Source organism: Papaver somniferum, chromosome 1, assembly GCF_003573695.1.
Source record: "Papaver somniferum cultivar HN1 chromosome 1, ASM357369v1, whole genome shotgun sequence".
Lineage (NCBI taxonomy): Eukaryota > Viridiplantae > Streptophyta > Magnoliopsida > Ranunculales > Papaveraceae > Papaver > Papaver somniferum.
The window spans coordinates 240,931,184-240,957,259 of record NC_039358.1 but is presented as its reverse complement, the minus strand read 5'-3'; the positions used below and the strand labels follow the sequence as shown (position 1 = coordinate 240,957,259).

The following is a 26,076-nucleotide window of genomic DNA, read 5'->3' as shown; positions in this document are numbered from 1 at the left end:
CAAAATTGAATTCCGAGCCATAATACTTGTTTTCTCAACATAGTGAAAAAGAATTCATCCGTCCCATAACCTTAAAAAAAAACTTAATAGTGCGTTTGGTAGGGTGTTCACAAGTAATTTTTTGATTTCTAAAATTTTAAAAGCAAGAATTTAATTTGGGTGAAGAAAAATTAAATTCATGATTAAATAGGAATTTAAAATCACAAGTCAAAGAGTTTAGTTCCTGTGAAGCAAAATGGATTTGTTTCTGACTTTTGGTTCTGACTTCTGCTTCTGGTATCCAAACGCGCTACCATCATCTCAGGTCTTTGGGGTGTAATTTTTTGATTTTAGAAACTTAAAAAGCAAGAATTTAGTTTGAGCGAAGAATTTCAAAAGAATTTTTAAAGTCAAAGAGTTTACTTCTTGTGAAGGAAAATAAGCGTGTTTCTGACTTTTGGTTCTGACTTCTGCTTCTGATATCCAAACGCGCTACCGTCAGCTCAGGTCTCCGCGGTGTTAACTATTACGAAAATGATTAAGGGATTATGTTTAGGTACCTACCTATACTAACTCATCATAAGCCCTTGAGTAAAACTAAACTCTAAAACCGATCTACAAAATGAGGTATCTCATTGAGTTATAAACTACCCAATTAAGCCCAAACATCCCGGTAATGTGGGACTAAGGTTCCAACCTACTAAAAATGACAAATATTTCAACTTTGCTGGCCGCTAGGGATGGATCAGGAGGTCCATGATCTTAATCGGCCGCAGGTCGGTCGGCATTTTTAGAGCCCTGATACCCTCGCCGGGCCTGGCCCTAAAAGAAAAAACACGAGATGCTCAACATAAGAAAAGAAAACGGGAGTCTTAATGAAAATCTCTCTAAAATTAAAACCCCAGCCTCCATTCCTCTTTCTTTTCTAGGGTTTATGCTCTGCACCTTCGCGCCATTCCCAATCTGAAAAAAAAACATCAATTTCAAACCCTAATTTTGAAATTTAACAAAGCAAAATACTAATTCTGGATTCAACAAACCTGAGCACCACCGCTGCCACCATTATAAGCAATGTCAGCACAACACCCCCAACAACAACCAGTAGAGGTGGCGGAGGATATGAACAACAACAACATCACAGCCGTCACTTGTTCCTTAACATCTAGTTTCGGTTTAGTTCCTTCAGAAGCAATTCCAGCAATTATTGATTGTATTTTAACTTCATCATCAACTTCGATTTCTACTTTGTCTCTCTTCAATTCACTTCTCAACTCGTTCTCTCTTTTCACTAAGGTAAACTCATTAAATTTCAGATCTGTTTGTCTTCATTGATTGAAATTGATATCGGAAGTGCATAAAATTAACATTTGATTCATGCTTAGGATGTTGGAAATTTGTGTTTTAAGTTTGAAATTAGTTGCAAATTTGTGATTTATGTATCACATTGTAGGTCAGGATTGGTATTTGGTTGGTTCATACCCAAATTTTGTAAGGAAATGCTAGCAAATACACTAGATTTGGCCTCGATGTAGGTGAAACCGAAGTAGGGAGGCACTTATCGAGATATGTATTAGCTTTCACATCATGCACTTTTTGTTTTATCTTGCAGGGCATTGCGGAGGAAGAAGAGGGAGTGGATTCGAGTCAGTATAGTTATATCACATCCTTCGTAGCTGCACTTTGCCACCTTGTCAAGAAGTCTGGTGAGTTGTTTACATGGTTTCAGAGGAAGAGTAATAATTTTGTTGGTTATCTATTTGTCTTATTTCTAGATGTATGCAGATAGGAACTTCTTTTCCGAGTAAAAGAAATACGCTAGAAAAGTGTTCGTTTCAGAATATTCAAGCGTGGTTTTGGTTGACTTATAATGACGTATTCTTTCAGGCAATGCCAATGTGTTGCAAACATTTATCTGGAGAGGCTTTCTTCCGGTGCTTAAAATCATAAATGAAAATGACCATGAACTACTCAACGCGGTAAAGATAGTTTATTTTAAGCTAATGTATTTTGTTTATGGGTTATATGTATTACGTGGCATCTGCATGTTTTTGATCACTCACATGCTCCTTATTTTAGATTACAGGACTGCTATGCAGCGTTGTGATTGAGAGTAATTCATGGACAGTCATAGAAATGACATTGGTACCTTCCTGTTTTATGTCAATCCGTCTCTCTGCAACCATGCTTGAAAATGACGAATCAGTAGTGAATGAAAGAAACAGTCACTCATCTTTTAAAGGGTCAAATGGCAAGCTAAGTCTTTCCGACGTACTTACTGAGCCTCTGCCAGCTCAGCCTGTATCTTTGTCCAAGGCTATCACATGTCATATTTTGACTTCATTGCTCACTGCTTCCCTGAGATCTAATCAATTAAAGACGGAGAGTACAGTGGAACCAGTGGGGGAGAATGGTTGTTATGCAGTAGATTTTGCGATGAAGTTACATTCAGATCTCTGTGATATGACAGTGCGAATGCTTTCTCAAACGCCCGAACACCGATCCTGCGCTATTCGATTTCTCCTGCCGGTCATTTTTATGGCATTTCCTTCGACTTGTTCCGTTAAAATCTCTGAGCATGGGCATAAACCTGTGGATTCCAGGTAGGGAATTGCATTTATTTTCTGTTAGATGTATACATCTATATAATGCAATACACATTGGTCACTTGGATTTTCAACTTCTTGTAATTTGTTTTCTAGGATGCATTTCTTGGCAAAAATCTGGAAATGCTGCCGAAAAATGTTCTCTCTTGGACCTCTTGGGAGGAAAGACGCATATAGTGTACTGTCCTTGTACTTATCTCATGCCAAAGGATTTGAAGTTGATGTTGTAGATAACGGGATTGATGAATTCGATATAAGAGCTGAAATTTTTTTTTGGGATGAAATAAAGCAAGGCTTGGTAAACGTTCAAACTTAATGGTTCCAGTCGGCCTTCTTTTGCTCTGTCTGAGAATGCTCCTGAATTTTCTTAATAAGTTAACTTTTCATTTTCCTACTCAGGTTGATAAGGAGGGCTTTGTGAGAAAACAGTCATTACATATACTGAAAGCAGCAGTTTGGCGAAGTGGAGGGAGCCAATGCTGCACTGGTGTTTCTGAGACAACTTTGGACGAAAGTAGTGCAAATGCTACCACAAAGAGGGGGCAGTGGGCAGAAAAGGAGGCCAAGTCAATGGGAGTTGGGCAAATATGCAAGCCAGATGATACATGTTTGAGTGGTCAGCAGCGATGGGAAGCATTCATACTGCTGTACGAGATGCTTGAAGAGTACGGTACTCACTTAGTTGAAGCTGCATGGAATCACCAGGTAGCTTAATCTTTTCCTAAATTTAAAACTTATGATCATTTCCTGATGTACTATCGACAACCAAATATACTGTTATCAAATATTTCCCAGTAAAATTTAAGTAATAATTACTCCTTTCAGATTTCACTGTTGCTTACATTTGCTTCGGAAATCGATTCTTCTACACATCCTGCTATTGAAGTGCATCAAATGCAGTTGGAAACTGTTCAAGGAACTTTTCGCTGGTTGTCGGTTCTATGGGAGCGAGGCCTCTGTCACGAAAATCCTCAGGGTATAGTTACCATATCGTAACTGAATGATGTTCAAACCAAGCACTTTCTTTTCTTTCTTTTTTTTTGTTAAGCAGGTGATGATCCTTAATTTAACGTAAATCCATTATGTGTTTATATTTACAGTTAGGTGCTTAATTATGCAGTCTATTTTGGGGATTGACTGGAGGAATCTTGGAAATTGTGCAAAAGTAGTGGCTCAAAGTTTTGTACTTGGTTCTTTCATGCAAGGGTTGAATGATCCTGTTCATCACAGAGATTTTGGTTAGTTTTGCAATCAAGCTGATAATGCTTACAATCTAATGAAAGTATTCTCAAATATACAAATCTATACGGATCATCCTAGGACATAAATATGATCAGTTTCCTGTTATAGTTTAGCTATTTATTCTGCATTTCTGACCACTTCATTCAAAATGTATTAGGTTCCAAAGGAGTGTACATTTCGCAAACAATTGAAGGCGCAACAAATTTCCTGCACCACTTCTGTAGTTACTTCACAGAGAGGTACATATAATAATACAGAAGTAGACACTTTATACAAAAACAAAAAGGTCAGCATCAGAAATACAAAATTTCGGTGCTGTACATGTTGAAATTAAATGACAGGTTTAAAAACTGTTCTTTTGCAGAGAGAGGATAGCATTTCTGAGCAGTTTGGCGTCCCTTGTTAAGCGAGAGTCATTTGGGCGAGCTGGATTGATGGCTCTTTCTTTCTGCATTGCTTCATCTGCTCGTGGATCTGAAACACATGATATGGATTCATCACTATCTGCTGACGGAAGTTCCTTAGGCAATGACAAATCATTATTATTGGATATTCTGAGACTCGTCGTTGAGAGCAGCAAACAACACTTCAATCCAAATTATCGTCTTCAAGGTCTCTAACTTGTGAATATTTTACATTTGAGCAATCTATCATCAATATATATCACTTTTCAATAATTAACTAATCAGATCTTAATCACGTTTTTTATGGTTTGTGGTATATCAGTTTGTGAGAAAGTCTTAGAAGCTGCCTCTTCTGTGATGTGTACCTCGGACGTGCCTGTTGAAACTCTTATGCACTTCATTGCTAAAGTGCCAAGGGAATTCACTGATTTTGGTGGTAAGTGGAATTGGTGAAATGGGGAATACTACCATTTTGTTTGATTGCTAATAAAATTTTTCTGTTCCTTATTTAGACAGATAGCTGTAGGCGGAGGTTTAATATGTTGTTTTTGTACTTTGAAATCTAGGTTCCTTAAGAGAAAAAGTGAAAAAATGGTTGTCTAAATGCGAGAAGAAAAACTGGCAATCTGACTCCAAAACTAAACTCCACGTTTTGGAGAGTCTTTATGATTTCCCTCAAAAGTTTGTGCTGAATCACAGTTTGCCTGAGGCATCTGTCGATTACGATGATGAAGATTTGGAGGCATGGGGATTTGAAGCCCAAAGATGGGGAAGGCTGCTTTTCCTCAATATTACAGAGGAACTGCAATTGGAACCTTTGGTCAAGGTTCGCTTTTTCTGGGAGCTATATTTTTTATTGTCAATTTAATGCATGCCTATTCATGTTTGAAAACAAGAATTCCTCACCTTTCTATCTATTGGCTCTTCTTTTCAGTACACAGATGCATTTTCTGGAAAAATTAAGTTTTTAATTTTTTCTTTTAAACCTCAATTTACAGTTTCTCCAGGACTACGAAGTTCGTATCTTAAGACAGAACAACCATATAAAACGGGTTTCAGCGAAGTTTCTTATCTTTCTTCTAAGTTTGATCCAAGAGCTCTCAATCATACAAGGGAAATGTACTAATTCAATAGGTAGTCACGTGAAGGTTGCCATGGTAGAAAACTCAGATCTATCAAGTGAAAGAGAAGCTTCCGTTCCATTTGAGAAGTTTTACAGTCATTTTACGCGTATATTGGTAAGAAGTGATCTTACACAACTAATTCTTTGTCCTTTGTACTTGGTGAATGTTTACTGGTTGAAAGTTATGGAATGGTCATGGAATCCTTGAATGTCACGTGCAGGAGGAGCTTGTGCTGTTCGCCACATCATCATGTTCCATATTCTGGGCCAAGCCTATGGCAGGTGATGAGATTTTATCTTGTGCTGTTACAGGAAAGCTTGGTGGCCCAAGTCGACGGCGGTTGTCTTCTTCTATGGCAACAGCCATATTGAACGCTGTATGTTTCTTGTTTATACAGTGTTACTTGTGTTTAGTTGTTCATAATATCTCGATTCTCTTCTCATACATTTGAGTTCACGGTGTATTACATCATGTGCAAATTCATATATGTATTGTTCCATCCATACCCTCGAATACTATTTGAGTGAATTTTCCCTTGTATGATTTTTCTGTCTATTGATACAGACTCGTATAAGCTGCACCGAAGCTTATTTTGTTAGTAGCTCTTAAATGTTGATATTTTTCTCATGTGATGGAACAGATACTATCGATGAGAACTATAGCATATATCTCATCATGGTGTGCACATTTAAAAGATGATAACATGCTTGATTCAGCATTTGCTTTCTTGTGGAATTTCTCTTGGAAGGTTATCTTATCTCCCACTTTTGACACAGAGGTAATTGAAATTGACCATAAAAGTTTGAAATACTTTACTGTTCATCACAAGTGTTTATGATTGACTTACTTAGAGTGCCATAGAGCAGGCTGGAGCAGAAGTTCGCCTAGCAGCTTATGAAGCACTGGCTCCTGTCTTGAAAGCAATGAATTCTGCTAGATCTCCGCTGGTTTTGGACTTGATATTGGCCGATGACCAAGTGCTACCAAAAGTAGAAGGCAAACCCCTGTTAGATTCTTTTGTTCTTAGTTTTCTTCAGAACATCAATGATGTTATCTCAGTTGGGGCTCTAACGCGAAGTCGACGTGCAGTTTTAATGAATTGGAAGGTAATTATTATGTTCAAAAATCCAAAACTAGTCCTGGTTGGCATTCTGTGAATGCCATTTTAGATGTTTGCAGCGGGTTGCAATTGTCAAATTTGTTTGTGCTTGGTGTTCCATCACAAATGGTTGGCCAGTTACAAATGTTTCTTAATGGAAAAAGATATTCTTTTGAGGGAGGTTCTCAATGTGCAACTTTTGTTGTGGTACCAAGTGCAGCCTCGCCCTTTGTACTGTTTCAACTGGTGTACCGATCCAAAAAAAAGTTTCAGCTGGTGTAAAATTTCTTTTTTGTTAAGCTTTATTAACAAATTTATTTTTCTTGATTTAGTGGCTTTGTTTGGTCTCACTGTTGTCAATTCCATTTTCTGTCCCTGAAAATGGAGTTCATACAGAAGGAACTACAGCATTCTTTTCCGGTTCGGCTATAAAGAGTATTTTCGTTGATCTTGTTGAGAAGTAAGTAAGAGTATGAGCAAGATGTTGGATTGTTGTCAGTTAACATTATTCAAGTCGCACCATTTGTGGGCAAACATGCTTTTACGCTTAGGCATATTTGTGCTAATGCACTTTTTAAATGCTCCAATTTTCTTATCTGATTTCTTTCTGGCTAAATGATATTTGCAGCCTTGAAAATGCCGGGGAAAGTTCTGTTTTGCCCATATTAAGATCCGTCAGATTGGTTTTGGGGCTGTTCACTTCAGGAACGATGGTCTCAGAAGTTTCCGCTAACAATATCTTAGATGCTGAGGTTTGCTCCACCACTTAATATTGCTATGAGTTCAAAGTAATAGTAATATCTATATTTTGTTGCACTAGAACTTTTCTGTGTTTACAATTGTATAACTTGTTAGGCTGCACGACTCACCAAAGTTATGCATGAAAAGTCCTCATTTATTTTTTGGCTTATTTAAGAAGCCTGTAGAGAAGGTTGCTATTGTCCACCATATTATAGTGGACTGTGGAAAGAACTGATTTTGAAAAGATTAAGAGCTGATTCTGAAAAGATATATAGAAATATTTGAGATTAAGTACATTATTTTCCGTAGAACGATAAGAGCGCAGTTCGGCCCTTCAGAACTTCAGCTAAACGAGCGTTAATGTTTACCATCTAATTTGACGTCTTCTGTTTTAAAGTTTTGAGTTGTATGTACTGTTCTAATGTTTAAATTATCTTTAATTTAAAATCTAAAATTGTTGATATCATGACCTTGTATTACCTGCAGATGATGTCAAAATTGATGCGTTCATCTTGGATATTTCATGTCAGCTGCAAGAAACGTAGGGTTGCACATATTGCTGCCCTTCTATCTTCTGTAGTGCACCCTGCTATATTTAGTGATGAGGCCATGCATGAAACTGCTGACGGCATTCAAGGTCCGTTGAAATTGGTAAGTTGCAGCATCTTATTTTTTTCTTTTTTCTTTTGAGAATGTATCATGTATTGGTTTCATGCTTCTATAATTTAAACCCACAAAAAACTAAGCAGTTCCATGAATTGTTTCCACTGGCCAACCATTGTGGAAATTGTAAATCGTAGTTCAATATTTTTTCTTGCAGTTTGTTGAACAAATTCTTGAAGAAGGCACAAAAAGTCCCCGCACTATTCGTCTTGCAGCTTTGCACTTAACTGGGTTGTGGCTATCGAATCCAAAAATAATCAAGTATTACATCCAAGAGCTGAAGCTTCTATCTCTATATGGATCTGGTATTTACTCATACCCTTACTCGTTAAGTTTTAACTTGTATGTGCTTTTAATTTCCTGATATACAAGGATGCTTAACACTCTATACCGCATAATCCTATTCTACGTTCCTTTCACAGTGGCTTTTGATGAGGATTTTGAGGCGGAATTAGCTGAAAGTCATGATGCTAGAATGGAAGTCTCGCTGCTGGCTAAAAGCCCAGATCCGGAACTGACTGAAGTATGCCAATTGTCTTACATCTTATTGTAATTGTTTGGAATTGTGTGCTAGAAAGGAAGTCTTGCTGAAAATCAGCCTTGTCCATCTGATAACTCATGTGCCATTAATAACTTTCTTGAGATGGATTATTGAGTAAAAGTTGGATCGTCATTCACTCCAAGCTTGTATTAGATCCTATTGCTAAAAAGTTTCTGACATTGCATTGCTAATTTCCCAGGCATATATCAACACAGAGCTGTATGCACGTGTATCTGTTGCAGTTCTCTTTCACAAGCTGGCGGACATGTGTACAATAGAAGAGAGTGAAAATTGCAGTGCTGCACTCCAGTCTGGAAAGTTGTTTCTGTTAGACCTCCTTGACACTGCGGTATAAATTCTTGGAAGTAGCATTGGGTGTTTCTGTTAGTTATCCTTGTATGTATTATTTTACAAAATCACATATAAATATGTTTTAGATGATTCATTTTACCCATCTCAACAACCATGTTAACACATAGTAAAAATGCAATATAGACTATTTTTAGGATCTTGCACTTAGTAAGCTCACATATGCTTTATACATGAGTGTTCTTATTGCTGTTTTCGGTAGATCGTGATCGTATCAAGTGAAATATCTTAAGATAGTCTGCATTGGCTATTTAAATAATAAATAACCTTTTGTTATTAGAGCTCTAATAATATAGTACCTTGTCTTGATTCGATTATACTAACACCATTGAGCTGATATACAGGTTAATGACAAAGACCTCTCAAAAGAACTGTATAAGAAGTATAGTGCTGTGAGTTTGTTTAACTCTATCTAGGGTGCTTCCTTTTTTCGTTTAATATGTATCCATTTCCACTCTTTCACTTTTGTGGAGCTGCTAAAGGAGGAGGTTATCTAATAAGTGGTTGTGATATTTTCAGATCCACAGGAGAAAAGTCCGTTGTTGGCAAATGATATGTATATTATCCCGATTTGTTCGTGAGGATGTGGTTAAGCAAGTTACATCTAACCTGCACCTGTGCCTATATGTAAGGAATCCAAAATTTCGTATGTAGTAGCTTCAGTGTCCACTCCACTAGAGCTAATAATTTTACCTAATAATTTTAGAAACAAACTTATCGATTGTTTTTACTTCTAGAGGAGCAACTTGCCAGCTGTTCGGCAGTACTTGGAGACTTTTGCAATTCAAGTTTACTTGAAATTTCCATCACTGGTAAGCTCTCATAGAAGAAATTGGGAGAACAATTTTATGTGTTCCATGTTTACTTAAATCACTAGTTTGCAATACATAGTGTACTTATCATCATGAACTCGTACATACTTACATTAAAAGATATTTTATCTTTTTCTTTTTTCTTTGTTGGAATCTTAGAAGGCATAACTCAAACTGTTTTGCATTATTACTTCGATATTGTTTGTTTCAAATATCCTCGTTCACGTCCGTTTATGCTTTTCTTCCGGCAGGTTGCTGACGAATTAGGTCCTATTTTTCGAGACACTAACATGAGGCCTCAGGTAATGAATATGTCTAATAAAAAATTTGTGTTTCCAGCTCTTTCGGGTTTCATCCTTTCAATAACTTTTACTCATCAAATATAGGCACTCTCTTCATATGTTTTCATTGCAACCAATGTTATCCTTCATACAACTGAGGAGCACGTGCGGTACCAACACTTAAATCAGTTACTTCCACCAATGATTCCGTTATTAACATCGCACCACCACAGTTTACGTGGTTTTACTCAGGTAAGATTTGTATTTGATTTTAAAGCCAAACTTACTACTCGATACGCTAATGAATTTTCTATTTAAAATCTATTAATACTCCTTGTTTCCAATTTCCAGTTGTTAGTTTACCAAGTTGTATTCAAGATGGTTACACCTTTAGATTCTGACACTTCTGAATCTGCGCCCTTAGAGAGACGGTGTTTTGAGAACTTGAAATTGTATTTGGCGGAAAATACCGACTGTGTTAGGTAGAACCTCTCTTTGCATATGGAATAGCTATCTTTTTCTGATATTTATCACAGTTTCCTCATAATTGGATTATTTTGTTGCAGGTTGAGGGAATCGATGGAAGGATTTCTTGATGCATTTCATCCCATAACATCTTCTGCTCCTTCAGGAATATTTTCTATTAGGAGCAAGGTTAGGACCTGAAAGAATTCAGATTGCATGTGCTTTGCACTCTGAACGGGCATGCTGTTTTTATTTATTTATTTATGCGTCCATTGTTTGTTCATTTCTGAGACTTATCTTTTTATTGATGAAGGAACTTGAGTTCGAATGCGTGCCACCATCGCTCTTGGAGAAAGTGATCACATTTTTAAACGTGAGTACACTAGGACTTCCATGTTCTTTTTTACTCCGTGGTCCGTATCTCATTGTTCACTGTGACAGGATGTAAGGGAAGACTTACGGAGTTCTATGGCAAAAGATGCGGCTATGATCAAGAATGAAAGCTTAGTAACTGTGGAAAATGTTAACGACACTCAGGTTTCTAGAGACATGTCGCTGGATTTCCAAAAGAAGATTAGTCTCTCCGAAAATGAGAGACGGGATTCTCATCTTAACTCATTTTTAGGTATTAACTAAATCACGATTTCATTCAAATGGCATATATAGGTCAAAATTTGAACTCTGATTCCAAAATTTGGCATCTTATGAACTTTCGTAGGATAACAGAGTACTAAATTGTTTATAGACCTTGTAACTATTAATTTAAGTAAGCTTATTTCACCCAGAGATGGAGAAGGAAGATGAGCTTCTAAATGAAGTTCTACAATCAAGAATTGCAGCTTCGGAAAGGATAAAAGCAAGTCGACAGGAGTGTATCGTTGTTGCATCACTAATTGATCGCATACCTAATCTTGCAGGGTTGGCCCGGACCTGTGAGGTATCCAAACAAAAGGCATCAAATCTTTATCATTTGTTCTATTGATGTTGTTATTAACATCCTTCACATTGCAGGTATTTAAAGCAGCTAGTTTAGCAGTTGCTGATGTTAGTGTTGTAAACGATAAACAGTTCCAACTCATCAGGTCAGTCATAGTTAGATCGCGAAATTTTGTGAAAATTAGTCGTTTCCTTTATGCCACCCGGGCTTGTTTCTTTGTGCCCTCTATTAATACTCTATTTTGTTGTTAGTGTGACTGCTGAGAAGTGGGTACCAATCATCGAGGTCCCAGTCAGCAGCCTCAAAGTGTACTTAGAGAAGAAGAAGAAAGAGGGTTTCTCTATCTTGGGTTTAGAACAAACTGCCAATAGTTTGGCCCTTGATCAGTATACGTTCCCCAAGAAGATGGTAAGAGACTGTAATTTTTAAGTTATAATTCCAAATCTCTTCAACTGTTTCACTTCCAGATTACAATCTCAAAAATTTATAGCCACTAGAATTCATAATTTAACTTTGTATGAACATCTAGGGCTTAAAAAGAGTCGAATCGAGCTGGTGTTTTTTTTCATAAACTGATCATGCTCTATAATTTTTTACAGGTGCTGGTTCTTGGTCGTGAAAAGGAAGGTATACCTGTGGATATAATCCATGTTTTAGATGGTTGTATTGAGATTCCACAGCTGGGAGTTGTCAGGTCTCTCAATGTTCATGTGAGTGGAGCAATTGCTTTATGGGAGTATACTAGACAACAGCGATCTCAATCCTCGTCCTCCTGATCCATATCAGAAATTTATTTCGGATGCGTTACCTCCATATTGTAACACAGGTATTATAGTGTAGCGAGATTAGAGAAAAGAAGTTTTGTTTGCCTATAGGAGCCCGTAATGTTTAACGACGTCAAAATTCATTCATAATTCATATGTATGCCAATGTGATATATTCATCACATATTATGCACCCGTCACGTGCGATATGCAAATTTTGAGAAAACATTTGTGAAGATTAGACTTATATATACAACAACCATGTTACAAAACAGATAACACAAAAAACAAAAAAGATCACACCCTTTGATGGATCAAAGTATTATGTATTTCACTTTATAGTGAAATAAAAGCTAGAAAAGATGAGATACAGGTGAAAAAGCATATAACCAAATCATTCGGTTCTCAGATCTTCTGACAAACGGCCGGAGAATCGGCAATTCCAGATACACCCCAGATCATTTCAGGTTAGTCTAGAGATGCACATTTAAATCAACTCGAGGAACCCATGCAAAACTGAGAACAACAGTCGCCTGGGGAGAGGACTTCACAAGCTTCGCCCACAGCCTTACAAGGTTTTGCTGCGCCCTCAACCACAGAAGGTTTTCCTGCGCCCTCATTAGCATAATTTGCATCAACACAATTCACAAAGACTAAAACAGCCAAAACCAATAGAAGTAAAAAACTCGCGACATTCATCTTCACCATGACTATTGAATGAAGCTTATTATTATTTCTCTATCAATTTATATAGTTGCACCATCTGAAAATCAGACGGCATTTTCATCTTGTCCTTAATAGTTGTGTCTCCCATGTCTACATGCAGTGACGGAGTTAGGATTTTTGATTGGGTGGTGCATTATGGACGTAAAAAATTGTACCTTGACTAGTTTTGTTCTTTTTTGTACACAAACCATAACGCCTTGCATCATTCATAATAATAGAAAAATAATTGCATTAAGAAAATCAATTGTTCACGGTAGCAATGATACAAAGACTTTAAATGGTAAAAAGAAAATCTAATAATCTGCTAACATTCATAAGAAAACATAACAAACCTCTAACTAAAAAGCAAAAAACGAATTCATAACATTCATGATTACCTCATCCTTTATGGTCTTAAAAATCTCCCTCTCAATATATGTGATTAAGCAATCATTTAACCATTCATCCCCCATTCGATTCCGTAGGCGAGATTTGACAATGTTCATTGCAGAAAAAGTTCTTTCAACCATAGCGGTAGCAACTGGTAAGATTAGTGAGATAACTTTATAAGCTTATACACCCAATTATATACAACATCCTCCCCAGTCTCAACCAATTTCTTAGCTAGACTGCTAATTCCATTTAACTCTTTAAATGCATCATTGGATTTCATATCCATTTCATAAACCTCGAGTTGATTTTCAAGGTCCATGCGTTCTTGCTCTGAGAAGTCATCAGGATAAAATTCGGCAAGACGAACCAAATTCTTGGTATCAAAAGCAACAAAATCATTCTTCGGGTTTAGGCACGACATACAAACAAGTAATTCCATATTCATTTCATCAAAGCGATTGTTAAGTTCAGCAAGTTGTTTATCTATGCAAACATAAAATAATTCAACTTGGTATTGATGTAAATTTTTTATTACCTGTCCGTATCGCCGTGATCTCCCTGGAGGTACATAATCCTCATCCATCTGAATGATCGATATATCGTGCTTACGACAAAATGAGTTAACATCTTCAAGAAATGATGGCCATTTAGAATCTCTCATGTTCTGCAAGCGTTTTTTAGACAATTTAACCAAGGTCATAGCGTTTACAATATCTTGATCTTTCCGTTGTAAAGCTTTTGAAAGATCATTACTGATCCTTAGTATATAAGATGCAAGTTGAAGACAAAATCGAAAGAACGCGAACTATTTAGTAAAACTAAGGCATCACCCTTTTCTTTAGAACTAGTAGCATCTTCCATAACCTCATCAAGAACTTCAATGACAGAAGAAAACATGATTGTTAAATTCACAAGCGTACCATAATGTGAACTCCAACGTGTATCACAAGGTCGTTTGACGCCGATTTCCTGATTAAGACCTTGACCAGTTGATAATTCACCAGTCTCAAGTAATCTTTGTATTCTCTCAACTTCTTTTGCTCGCAAATTATCACGAAGCTTGCATGAAGCTCCTACAGTTTTTGTTGCTCTTGAACCTAGAGTGAAAAATGCAGCAATTTCTGGAATATCCTCGACAACATGAAGAAGAGCTAACTGAAGTTGATGTGCGAAACAATGTATATAATATGCACTCTTGTTCTCTTTCAAAATTAACGATTTCAATCCATTGTACTCACTTTGCATATTACTGGCACCATCATATCCTTGCCCACGCAACCTTGTGATGCTCAACCCATGCTTAGCAAATAATTTATCAATAGCTGTTTTCAATGAAATAGCAGTGGTGTTGGAAACATGTATCATTGAAATAAAACGCTCCATAATACATCCTTTCTTATTAACGTATCGTATCACAACACCCATTGTTCTTTTACTGATACGTCACAAGCTTCATCAATTAAAATTGCAAACAATTCGTCTCCTAGATTTTTTATGATTTCATTAACAGTTTCCACGACATCAGCATTTACAAGATCCTTTTGAATATCTGGTGATGTTAGCTTGTGATTTGCAGGAGCATTTCCAAGATTAACATTATTCACAATCTCATTATTATCAGCTAAAAATTGTAACAAGTCGAGAAAATTACCAGGGTCATCCGAATCTTTTGATTCATCACGGACACGAAAAGATAATCCTCGGCGTAGAAGAAATCGAATGATTTTAAGTGATGAATGTAGACGCAGACAGTACCGTTTTTTTTCTTCAGTAGATTGTCTTTCAAGCACTGTCTCAAGGTGCTGACTTTGGTTCAATAAATCTTGACCCTTCTGATAAGCTATATTGTGAGAACTTTTTATGCTTCCAATATGATCTTTTACCCTGTTACAATGATTCCAACTACTAAATCCAATATTTACAAATGCATCATGAACACCTTGTCCAATTACCGGTGGAAATAGATAGCAATATAAGCAAAACAACGCATCTTTGGACTTGCTATACTCTAACCAACTCCCATATTTATCAAAATATTTCCCACTGTTGAACCCTCGACTTCTTCCAGATATTATCTTTTTGGGATACACATGATTCATAGGCTGACAAGGACCTTTTAGTAGATAAGCTCTTCGAACAACATCTTGATCATTAAACCAGGATCAGAAGGGAGATTTGACAAATCTATTTGAACACGATTAACAAATACATTTTTTGATTGGAATTCAGGTTGGGATTGCGCTTGATTATTTGAGTGTACTACGGGTTCAAGATTAGGAGACACTTCATTGTCATTTATCAATATAAGAGACTTGGGAGTTGATTCAGTCGAATCATCCCTTCTAATTCTTTTATAGTACCTCTCCATACCCATTGAGAAAAGTGTGAAAAATAAATTTTAGATACCAAAGATTAAACAAACATCTAATTGGAACGAGAATCGAGATAACAGTATAATACTAAAACACAAACGATTAACAAAATGCACCATCAAGTCATCACTATTCACTGGCAATTTTAATGTTCAAAGTCAATTGATTAATATTAAGATAATAATAGAACATAAATTGAATCAAACAAAATTCAATCAAAACAAAAGGATTACAGATTAAACTAATAAATAACAAATTGGTAGTGATCAGTACTTACGATAAAAGGGAAAAGAAAAACCCTAATTATTTCGTTTTTTCCCAGCTTTTCCTTTCAATACGACGACTATTTCTTCCCTGTGACACGTTCAATAGTAAAACATCCGATACTAATGGGATTTGTTTCAGAATTTGGGTGGGTCCATGGACCCAGGCAACTAACTAATAGCTCCGTCCCTGTCTACATGTGAAAGTTTGATCAACGAATCGATATCTGCCGATTCATGGGAATCATGTATTCACGTTGAGCTTAATAAAAATGCGTAACTTAGTCACCTAGTTAAGCTGGTTGTTGGTGCGTTAGAAGCCGTCGTGGAAATCATCTTCTCCAAAGGGCGTTTCCCAGCTGGTTGGTTGTGTATCATGTATTCACGTTGAGCCTTATAATAATGCAGAAACTAATTTACACAATCAAACAACTTCTGTAACCAAAATAAATAAATAAACTAAACTAAATTATCTTTTTGAATTTGTTATCACAATAAATCCGAATGAACAAGATAATCAATATGGTCTCTCGCCTATAATATTACCAGGCGGACCATAATTACAATTCATAAACACATCACCATCATCACACTCAACTCGAGCACATCCAATCCTTCTCGTATTTCTCCACACAATTTGTGTATAATGCCCGCACTCTTTACCGGCTTGGCATGTATTGGTAGCGTATGAATAAAACTTCTCCTCACCAGCCCACGCATTTACGGCATCCATCGGTTCCCAAGTTGTACCACTTCCCCAATAAATATTTTCCCCTAACTTGAAATTTCCCTCAGGGAATGAATGTCGTAAATTACAGTCACTTTTCCTTTGAATCGCCCACGATCTTGCATACTTTTCAAGTTGTGAATCCCATATCAATGGCATCTCCCACTTTTGCGCCCTTATCCAATTATGAGCAAACAAATACTGGAAAGACTCACCTATACAGCCCCAGCATAAATCCTTGGACACATTATATACCCCCTCTTTATCAGGCTTTGGCCGGCGGCCAGTTATTACAGTTTCCTGTGTGTTTCGCGAATTTGACAATTCTAAGGCTGCTGGAGGAAGTAGTGTAGTAGAACTTGTAGCGAGTATGAGTGAGAATAGACACAAAACACATAATGGAGAAGAATGAATGATTTTCATGGTTTATCTTTTTAAGGTGTTTTGAGTCACAGAGAAGGAGATCAAATACATGGTTAGCCAGAGAGATTTGGAGTTATTGAAATTTTATCCGCTCGTGAAGAGGGTATGGCTTTTTGTGTGGCAACGTCCCGTGAACCATGAAAGTTGGGTTTAGTTTTGTTTGGTTGTTTTCTGGTGGGGACATTAGAGTCCCTTCCATGGTACATCTAGATACTGCAATAATGTTGAAACGGACATACATCACAGATGCCGTAATGTTGTACCATGACTAGACTACCGGCCTGCGTCTTACATTTTTACCGTAAGTAAGAGAGAAAAAGATTTTAGAAAAAAAGGAGGCTGCCATTAACTGGCTCGGCTCCTCTCCCCCTTTGAAAGTATGCTACTTGCAACTTACAACATACCGTATGTTTTTAAAAAAAAAATCACAAAATTGGGCAATTAGCCCAATAATGATAATTTTTGGGTGAAAAAGACATGTAAGATTTGTTATTGTTTAAATGGACAAAAATGTAAAAATAGCCAGGATGTAAACAGTTTCATCCTACCCATTTTCAAATACTTTTTCTTATTTTTAATTTACATCAGGATGCATCCAGTTTCATCCTCGCTATTTTTTAAGTTTAAGCCAGGATGAATCCAGTTTCGTCCTTGCTATTTTTTTTGATGTCCATTTCACCCATACTAATTTTTGTAAGAATATTTTCTACACATCGAAATATCCTCTTGGGCCATGTGATAACTTGGTTAATTATGAATATTGCTAAATATGTTGGTTACAATTTCAGGATCCTTTCATATTCCCTCTTCCTTGATGGACGGTCGAGATTGAATGTTAATTCTAAATCTATGAGCCTTGGTCCCCCTTCTACCTATAAAAGGAACTCAATAACCATCGGTATTGGTTCATGAATTTTACTGATTCATTACACAAAAGGCCAAGAGGGAGAAACTAAGAAGCTCTACAAGGTATTCTGTGATACGGGTGTTTTTGGAGGATTACTTGCAATCAACATCAATGGCAAAGGTACATCTCTAATACCACCATACATACTAGTGATTATCATGTTGTTCAAGATTCTAAATTATGTATTTATAAATTAAAAACTTATATTTGGTATCAGAGTTTGGTTTAGAACTCCATGATCTTCCATCATGATTGTATGGAATTGCTTTGTTGATTTGGATCCATCACCATGTCTGTTTTTAATTTCTAATAATCATGTTTATGTTTATATACCATGAATTATTAAGAAATGATGCAAAAAAAAAAACCATTTTTGTATTAAATTTTGATGACATGCGTGAATGATTCATGATCTTAAAATAAATAAATAACATGACTTGTTATGATTTGATTCTTAACATGGTGATATGATGTGAGTGTTTCATGATCAATATAACTTTTTTTTATTTGATTCATGCAAGTAAAAATATGCAAGTTTCATTTCTTGATCTTCAATTGTATACGGTACGGCTTACATAAAATTTTCTTGTCTTATGGATCTTGGGATTAACTTAATGCAGACCAAATAATTATGCTTGAGACATTTTTCAAAAGTCAGGCTTAACATCCGTTTGACATGAAGTGGAAAACTTCAAAACTCTCAAAATTCTTGACTGTTTGACTATCTATTTGACTTTTGTTGACTTTCACTATCTGTTTGACTTCTGCTGATGATTGTTTGACTGTTGACTTTGACTGTCCATTTGACTTCTGTTGTTTGACTGTTGGCTTGATTTTTGGTTTAAATGTGATCTGAATGGGTCAAATTGACCATAATGCTTCCGTTTTGTCGAAACTCTAAAACGATTTTTTATTAAATTTTTTTATAAAACCACATTATCACAAGTGAAACCAATAATTAATATGCTTCCGCCTTATTGAAAATATTAATGCGCAATCTAAGACGATTTGTTATTGAATGATTTAATGAGAAAATTTATGATCAATTTTTTTTTTTACATCACTAAATTTGTGTGTGCATTATGAAATGGTTTATGTGTTCACATATTTCATTATTCTTCCTTGATGTTGGTTGTTTGATTATAAAATTATTGTGCTTAAGATTATTATGTCGACACTCTTTAGCTATCACCACAATGATTCTTGAGTATTTTTATCTTAACAATAATCATAATGTTATTGTAAGCACGAATTCGCCGAACTATAAAGGTAAGGTTTAGCGATCATTGAATTATTATATTAATGGAATTATTTTTAAGTAATTTGACAATCAACACAGTGATTTCAAATAACTTTTTTTACCCATATCCTAAGTGCTTATAATATTGCTTTGCTTAAATACATTAGAACAAAAATTGCCCACAGGTGATTCGAGTTCACATGTTTAAGAAGACACTAAAGGATATGATTTTTGGTTATACATTATGGATCTGAATCACTTTATGCCTTAATGAGCATCTAGTGTCATTTCTCATCATTTTCTAACTTGAATGCTATAGTGTTGATTGCATATACTAGAGATAAAAGTAAAGATCAAGATTAAGTAAATATTGCATAATTCTTTATTATTTATTATAAAATGCATAAAAGAAAATTTACTAACTCATTATCGAGTTGAGTAACCCATTATGTATTTTTCATATTTTCATGAATATTTTATTATGTCGTTTTATCTAAAACTTATTGCATCCTCTATAAAAAATTGAGGTTTTATTTTTGGATAAATTCCTTCATATTTGTGAAACTGTATGATGTTCATTGTATTTTAATCCACACTATATCCCATATTCATCACGATTTGTTTTTCAAACTTGCATTTGAACTAGTGATGCATTAAAGAATTTCTTTTTCTTCAATGAGATTTCATTATTGAAACATACTTATAGACTTGCTTAATACTTGATTTTGGGTTAAGAAAGGTTCGCTATGTTTGGATATTTTCAATTAAGGGGTGTTGATGTTTTCATAATTTATACATGACATGCTTTTGAATAAATGGTTGTGATTAATGTTTTAGGGATACTCATAATTGTCTATGATCGACTAAATTTATGATCAGATCAAGTATGCACATACATTGAGTGGGACTGTGCAATATCACAAGAAAAGTTAGTGTGGTATTTGCAATTGTATATCTTTGCTGGATTGTTTAGTTATCACCACAGTGATACTAAACTTTTATCATGTAAGTGTGTGTATTTTGAGTCCTTTTAGTTTGAATTAACGATTAGAACAATGCTGCTCACAAGTGGTCTTGGTTCACACGTTTCATTAAACATTAAAGTTATCTAAATGTTTCAAATACATGTGAAATAATAGCCACCCACAGGTGACTACAATTCACATTATATTAGGATGAACATATTTAGAATTATTTGAGTTTGTTAATACATTTTAGAACGTGATTCACCCACAGGTGACTCTAGTTGTGGTATTAAACAAACATAATGTTGTGTGGATGAGAAGGTAAAATATATACTGATGTTTTCTCATGTCTCACATTGTTCCTTGATAAGGTTTTACCCACATGAGAATCCTATTGAAGGTATGAAACTGTTGTAAGCTTAATTGTCATTTATCTCTATTATACATTTCATCTTTTGTTCTTATTAATTGTTGATTATAATTATTTTGTAGACTTTTAATGGTCCAAATTTTGGAAGATAAAATTGTTAATTTATCACCTGATGATTTTTCGCGTTACTGTGTAAATCTACCGACTGCATTATGAATCTCAATTCGTGGATGTTTTCTCGAACATTCATTATTGAAATTGAGAGGAAATTATAGATAAAGTTAAAATCATAAAGTCTGATAAAGGTGGTGAATATTGTGAAAGGTATGCCAAAACAGGATAATATCCTAAATCTTTTGCATAGTATCTCCAAAAGTTTGGAATTATTGCTCAATACACAGGGCCAACATATCCTTGGCATAATGGTGTATATCAACAGGCTAAATCATGATGAGCCATGCATAACGGCTATACATTTATGAATGTTTGTTCTTTCGACAACTGTGTAATTTAGATAGATTTCCAGTAAAGCAGTTTCAAAGACACACTTTGGACTGTGAAAGGATGGAAACCTAGTTCAAACTACCTATAAGTTATGATTGTTCGGTTGGAGTTGAGGGCTTACATTCTCAAGAATGGATTTTAAAACTATTACTAGTTCATTGGTTTTCCTAAATAACCCAAGGGTATATTTTAATGTTTTATCCATAGTATGATGAGATTTATTGAAACCGAAAATGTAAATTCATTAGTGATGGCATTAATATGTGGGAGTACATGGATATATCTGTTTGAGAAGCCACGATAATAATCCCTTTATCTAAGACTTTTACAGATGTTGTGAATCTTCTCATTGTCGAAATGATAGATAATGAAAGACCACAAATTACTGATCCAATACTCCATAATATAACTACTTCCAATAAAGAAATTTTTTGATAACAACATTAACCGGCATCAAGAAGGTCTCAAAAGAGATTGAAATGAAGTTTTGTTTCAGTAATTTTCTTATAAGAATTATTTCATTTTGATATGGAATGGAAAAGACTCGGTTTCCGGTTCACAAATATTATGTGTAATAATTTTGATTAATGGATTGATTTATGTGAGCGAAAATCAATGGTTGAAAGTCAAGTCTCGGATATTGTTTAATTGCTCGAAGGAAAAATCAGTTGTATGAAAGTGGGTATTTCTGACCTAACACGACTGTAATAGCAATGTTAAATGGTATAAAGCAAGACTTGTAGCCAATACTCTGAAATGATTCATTGATTATAAATAAGTTTTTCTCTCATGTCAAGGAAAGATTTATTCAGAATTGTCATAGTGTTATTTGTAGCTCAGTACCTAAGAGTTGCATTAACTAAATGTGAAAATGGTCTTTATTAATGATAAATTTTAGTCTACAAATTTTAGAAATCAAAGTATGAAATTTAAGCAGCTTCCGTTAATGGTATATGAAATTCAACAAAACTATAAATGTTTCTAGTTTTGGATGAAATTATTACAGATTTATGCATATACCTCAAGATCAGTGGGAGAAATTCATACTCTTGGTCTTGTATGTTAAGACATACTACTTACGAGTAGTGACCCTGAATTTATGCATATTTCTAAAAGATATCGTGGAGCTTACCATGTGATAATACATATCATATGGATTACTTAAGCTCTCATATAAAACACATATCAAATATTTAAAGAATTTAGAGATAATAACATATTTAACAAATTTTGTTTCATGTTGGATACAAGATATAAATTTAATTTTCATTATGTCTTATAATTCTAATATGGAACATATAAGAAGATGTTGATATGTTAACTAAATGCCAGAAATGAAGAATAAATTATGGGAAAGTTATCAAGAATCTTGAGATACTAATCTTGAATTATGTCTTAAAATTATTTAGCCTATCCAATTAGAGTTGATTGAATTATTTATCCTATCCAATTAGAGTTGATTGAATTTTCACACCTCAATTTTGGTGGATTTACGAATTCTATAAAGAAAGAATCCATTACTACTAGTCCCAAAATTAAGTTTGAATATTTATATATGTCTGCGAGACTTGTGGCCTTAAGTTTCGTCTCCACATTGCTGAAATTTACTGTCTTAGCTTCCCAGCATTAAAGCACGATATGACACCAAAGGAACAAAACACATGAACCTTGAGTATATATGCGTGAATCAAGCAATCCAGAAACAATAGTTGTTCATGTATTACTTAAGAACAATTTCATCGGAGATGCACTTATTGAACAATTACCTTTTAAGACCTTTTAAGAAAAGATTAAAATCTTGGGTCTGTGGGAGTAATTGATTATTGAATTCAGCTAATTTATGTGCTTATTTATGAACACTTCTTGAGATCTTATTAATGTCGTTCTGAATTATTTTTCTATCCATGTTTAGTATACACTTATGTGAACGGATGAATGTTAACAGAAATTGTCTTTCTTTTGAAGACATCACTGGACCATTAAGATATCCCTATTTAAGGCCTGATTATGTAGTTGCAGGAAATCCTACACTACACCCCTCATATGATTTCATTATTACTCAACTCATTTTTAGATTTACACTCTTAATTTTATTGATCAATCTTGGAATGTTCTTACAAGAAAAGATAAAGGAATCAAGAATGACCTCTGCTCTAGACTTTCTCTCTCCTATTTACTCAAAAATGTTCCTCCTCTTCCTTTACAACTGAACGACTATTTATAGGGAAGTACATAGTGGATGACAGCTAATCTGTCCTTTATTTTTGAATATGGCTTGCGACATTCTCCCAACCTTACAAATGTTAATCTCGCAAACTCTCTAATTTTCGCAGGACCATCACATCTTTCTCATGATTTTAGCTGACGTCGTTTATTATATCATTTCTGAAATTGTTCTTCGACGCTGTTGTGTTGTATTGTTGATAATTTCGCTAAGATATTACTGTTGCGAGATTCTGATCCTACATCTTGCCTCTTCTCATATATTTTCTGCGAAGTAGAGAATGATGTGAGAAATGCCGCAGCTGTTCATTTCTTCATATTCTGCATTTGTCACACGTACTCTTTCTTCCACCTGTTTCTTGACACGTCTTTTGTAACCGCTGTTTTTTAACCGTTTATATTTTTCCGTATTAATCGTGTTTATCTTCTCGAGGAAAAATTCCCTCTATATATATATTCTTTCTCGCTCTCTTTTTCTTTCTTTTTATTTTCTCTGCAACATCATCGTTCTTCTTCAAATCCGTTATTGCAATTTTTCTTCTTTCTTCTTCAATCTTTTTAAGTTCTTCTTCATCTTCATACTATTTCTTCTACAGATCTTCATCGTTCGTAATTTTCTTCGAAATAATCTTCCTGCTACTGTTTTCCATGGATTCATCAAGGTTAGTTTTCTTTTTTTTTTCTTTATGGGTTTTGCTGAAATTGATCTTTTTTATTGCCTTATTTGATGTTGTTTATGTGATTCCCATACTCTTGTTATTTCAGCAAAAGCGCCTCCAATACTAAATTTACAGTTCAGAACCCTAATATTCCCAAATCGCAGCATAAGGTTGTTGCGCATAAAAGAAAGTCTGCGAATGAGAAGGTAGTAAGAAACACTATCCTTTTCTAATAACAATATTGTTGCCTCTGTTTCTTATCTGGATTATAATTCGCAGGGTGATAAGGATGTCAATAAACCTCTCAAGAAATCTCGCCACCTTAAAACTGTTCCAACTTCCGTTCCATTCCACTTACTCATCTCTTCTAAATCTCCTGCGACATCTTCGCAAGATAAACCTTTATCTCCCATTCGCGAAAAAGCTGCCTCAGACTTCATTTCTTCAGCTGAACTTTCAATGATTGAAATCCCCCTTGTTGATCCTTCCATGAGTGAAACTTCTTCTCTTCCTATTGAGAATGTTTCTCAACCTTCTATCACTGCCATTTCTCTACCTGAGGCTTTTCCTCTTTCGAAAGAAACCGTGGAAGGAATAGATATTGCTTTTAAAGTTTTATCTGAAGTCCTGGATGATGAAAGAAGTCTTCTATTGATCTTATCAAGTCTAATGTTTGTGTTATAGGTGTGCCACTATGTACACATGTAATTTCTGTCTTAACCAACAGTTAATGCCTCATAGCGTCATTGATTCGACATCCAAAAAGTGAAAAAAAAAAGATTATTCACTAGGATTTGATTAAGAATCCTATTGGGATCTATTTATGTATATGTGTAATTTTTGTCACATGTGTATAACAATGTCAACTTATATTATAGGTGTGCCAATATGTATAAATGTACAATTTCTATCATAACCAACAGTTGGTGGCTCATTGCATCACTGATTCTAATTCAAGAAATGAAAAAAAACTGGTCCTTAAAATTTGATTAAGAGTCCTAGCATGAGCTATTAAGAAAACATGTAATCTATGTCACATGTGTACAAAAATGTACACTTACATTATAGGTGTACCAATATGTACACATGTATAATTTCTGTTGTAACCAAGAATTAGTGGCTCATAGCATCACTGATGCGACTTCCATGGAATTAAAGTAGAAGTGAAAGAACTATAAGAGATTAAATCATTTCAATAATTGAGGAGAGAAATTTAAAGTAGAAAGGAGACAAGGTCGTGAAATTTACCGAAGAGACACAACACCGACGAAACATGTCAGCGGAAATCTAGGACCATAGGTAATGAAGATATGATCTCATTTTACATGCATCACAATTATATGGCAATATTATGAGGGGTACGTATATTGGGAACCAGAGTGCTGCTAGATGTGTCATTTGATAACCTCGGCTGAAAACATATGCTTAAGAAGAGGGATTGACACAATGAACTGCATCTCAGTTCCATCCACCCCCTCAGTTCCTTAAATAGGCTTGTTTCTAGGATGAAAATGGCGGTGAAACCCACCTGCACTCATCTTGTTACAGGTGCATCAATACGTACACTTGTATTATAGGTGCACCAATTTGTACACTTGAATACAAGTGCACCAACATGTACACTTATAGAAGGATGGTAACATGAATGTCAAGAGACCGTGTCAAGCTAAATCAGCAACTCTGCAAACGATGCATTGCTAGAAAAGCATCCATTATTGCATTTAAAATGACTACAAGGCTTACACAATATTATTCCTCTGAGCATTACGTAAGACTGACTAAGATCAGACCAAGGAGACCTGCGTATTATAATTATAAAACATACCTCTCATTGTAAGTGCGGAGAACTCGTATAGTTTCCTTTTGTAAGTAAATGATTCAATTGGTGCAGGTGCAGTAGTGTAATCTGGCGCAACATTAACACCAACATTTAGCGAAAGTATCATTCACAAAATATTACTACCCTTTGCAAGCCATATTATGCATTCGCATTTAGAGATCTCAATAACCTCACTGTCGTCATCAACACCATCTTTCTTTTGAGTTAACATCACATATCACATTAGAGATGCAGACAAAGAATTTCAAAAAAAAAAAACTAAAATAGAAGATTCTTATATAGTGAGAACCATGTGTACAACTATGTACACATTAACAATTAACATGTGTACGAGTATGTACAAATTAATAATCAAACTTATTTTCTGACATCCTATATTTGACGGACACTATGGAATTATTTAGATGTCTACATTCCAATTTCAGACCAATCTGGAAATTATAAGTTCTCATCTTCTGTAT

At 35.1% G+C, this 26,076-nt stretch overlaps 4 protein-coding genes across 5 annotated transcripts; 1 reads left to right on the top strand and 3 right to left on the bottom strand.

The window, feature by feature from the left end:
• The first annotated feature begins 886 nt into the window (after positions 1 to 886).
• On the top strand, positions 887 to 12,235 carry LOC113321550. 2 transcript variants are annotated; one of them, XM_026569447.1, is made up of 35 exons: positions 887 to 1,272; positions 1,589 to 1,682; positions 1,864 to 1,955; positions 2,056 to 2,579; positions 2,679 to 2,880; positions 2,982 to 3,287; positions 3,408 to 3,558; positions 3,683 to 3,820; positions 3,982 to 4,063; positions 4,189 to 4,436; positions 4,551 to 4,664; positions 4,795 to 5,054; positions 5,227 to 5,466; positions 5,573 to 5,728; positions 5,993 to 6,130; positions 6,219 to 6,458; positions 6,784 to 6,911; positions 7,080 to 7,203; positions 7,679 to 7,843; positions 8,013 to 8,160; positions 8,278 to 8,378; positions 8,596 to 8,745; positions 9,110 to 9,157; positions 9,285 to 9,392; positions 9,503 to 9,577; positions 9,829 to 9,879; positions 9,964 to 10,110; positions 10,210 to 10,340; positions 10,425 to 10,512; positions 10,637 to 10,696; positions 10,765 to 10,948; positions 11,109 to 11,260; positions 11,335 to 11,405; positions 11,512 to 11,668; positions 11,860 to 12,235. In XM_026569447.1, the coding sequence occupies exons 1-35, from the start codon at positions 1,051 to 1,053 to the stop codon at positions 12,034 to 12,036; spliced, it is 5,472 nt and encodes a 1,823-aa protein (XP_026425232.1). In that variant the 5' UTR covers positions 887 to 1,050; the 3' UTR covers positions 12,037 to 12,235. The 2 variants fall into 2 exon arrangements, with proteins under 2 accessions (XP_026425232.1, XP_026425238.1); XM_026569453.1 differs by lacking the exons at positions 887 to 1,272; positions 1,589 to 1,682 and having other exon boundaries at positions 1,870 to 1,955; positions 2,063 to 2,579.
• A 1,044-nt stretch (positions 12,236 to 13,279) lies between these two features.
• LOC113274482 lies at positions 13,280 to 13,822 on the bottom strand. The gene has a single exon (XM_026523863.1). The coding sequence runs from the start codon at positions 13,820 to 13,822 to the stop codon at positions 13,280 to 13,282; it is 543 nt and encodes a 180-aa protein (XP_026379648.1).
• A 59-nt stretch (positions 13,823 to 13,881) lies between these two features.
• Positions 13,882 to 14,505, bottom strand: LOC113274476 (zinc finger MYM-type protein 1-like). Its single transcript, XM_026523857.1, has one exon. It carries the CDS (start codon positions 14,503 to 14,505, stop codon positions 13,882 to 13,884), a length of 624 nt encoding a protein of 207 aa, XP_026379642.1.
• A 1,627-nt stretch (positions 14,506 to 16,132) lies between these two features.
• LOC113339468 (pathogenesis-related protein 1C-like) lies at positions 16,133 to 16,971 on the bottom strand. The gene has a single exon (XM_026584736.1). It carries the CDS (start codon positions 16,905 to 16,907, stop codon positions 16,275 to 16,277), a length of 633 nt encoding a protein of 210 aa, XP_026440521.1. The 5' UTR covers positions 16,908 to 16,971; the 3' UTR covers positions 16,133 to 16,274.
• Between the last annotated feature and the right edge of the window lie 9,105 nt (positions 16,972 to 26,076).

Bases quoted from the DNA above. Each gene is read 5' to 3' on its own strand.
- LOC113321550 (XM_026569447.1), top strand. From the start codon at position 1,051: ATGTCAGCACAACACCCCCAACAACAACCAGTAGAGGTGGCGGAGGAT. The intron at 10,697-10,764 runs GTGAGTACACTA...TCACTGTGACAG, and splicing joins AAGTGATCACATTTTTAAAC to GATGTAAGGGAAGACTTACG. The intron at 11,669-11,859 runs GTAAGAGACTGT...AATTTTTTACAG, and splicing joins ATACGTTCCCCAAGAAGATG to GTGCTGGTTCTTGGTCGTGA.
- LOC113274482 (XM_026523863.1), bottom strand. From the start codon at position 13,822: ATGACCTTGGTTAAATTGTCTAAAAAACGCTTGCAGAACATGAGAGAT.
- LOC113274476 (XM_026523857.1), bottom strand. From the start codon at position 14,505: ATGGAGCGTTTTATTTCAATGATACATGTTTCCAACACCACTGCTATT.
- LOC113339468 (XM_026584736.1), bottom strand. From the start codon at position 16,907: ATGAAAATCATTCATTCTTCTCCATTATGTGTTTTGTGTCTATTCTCA.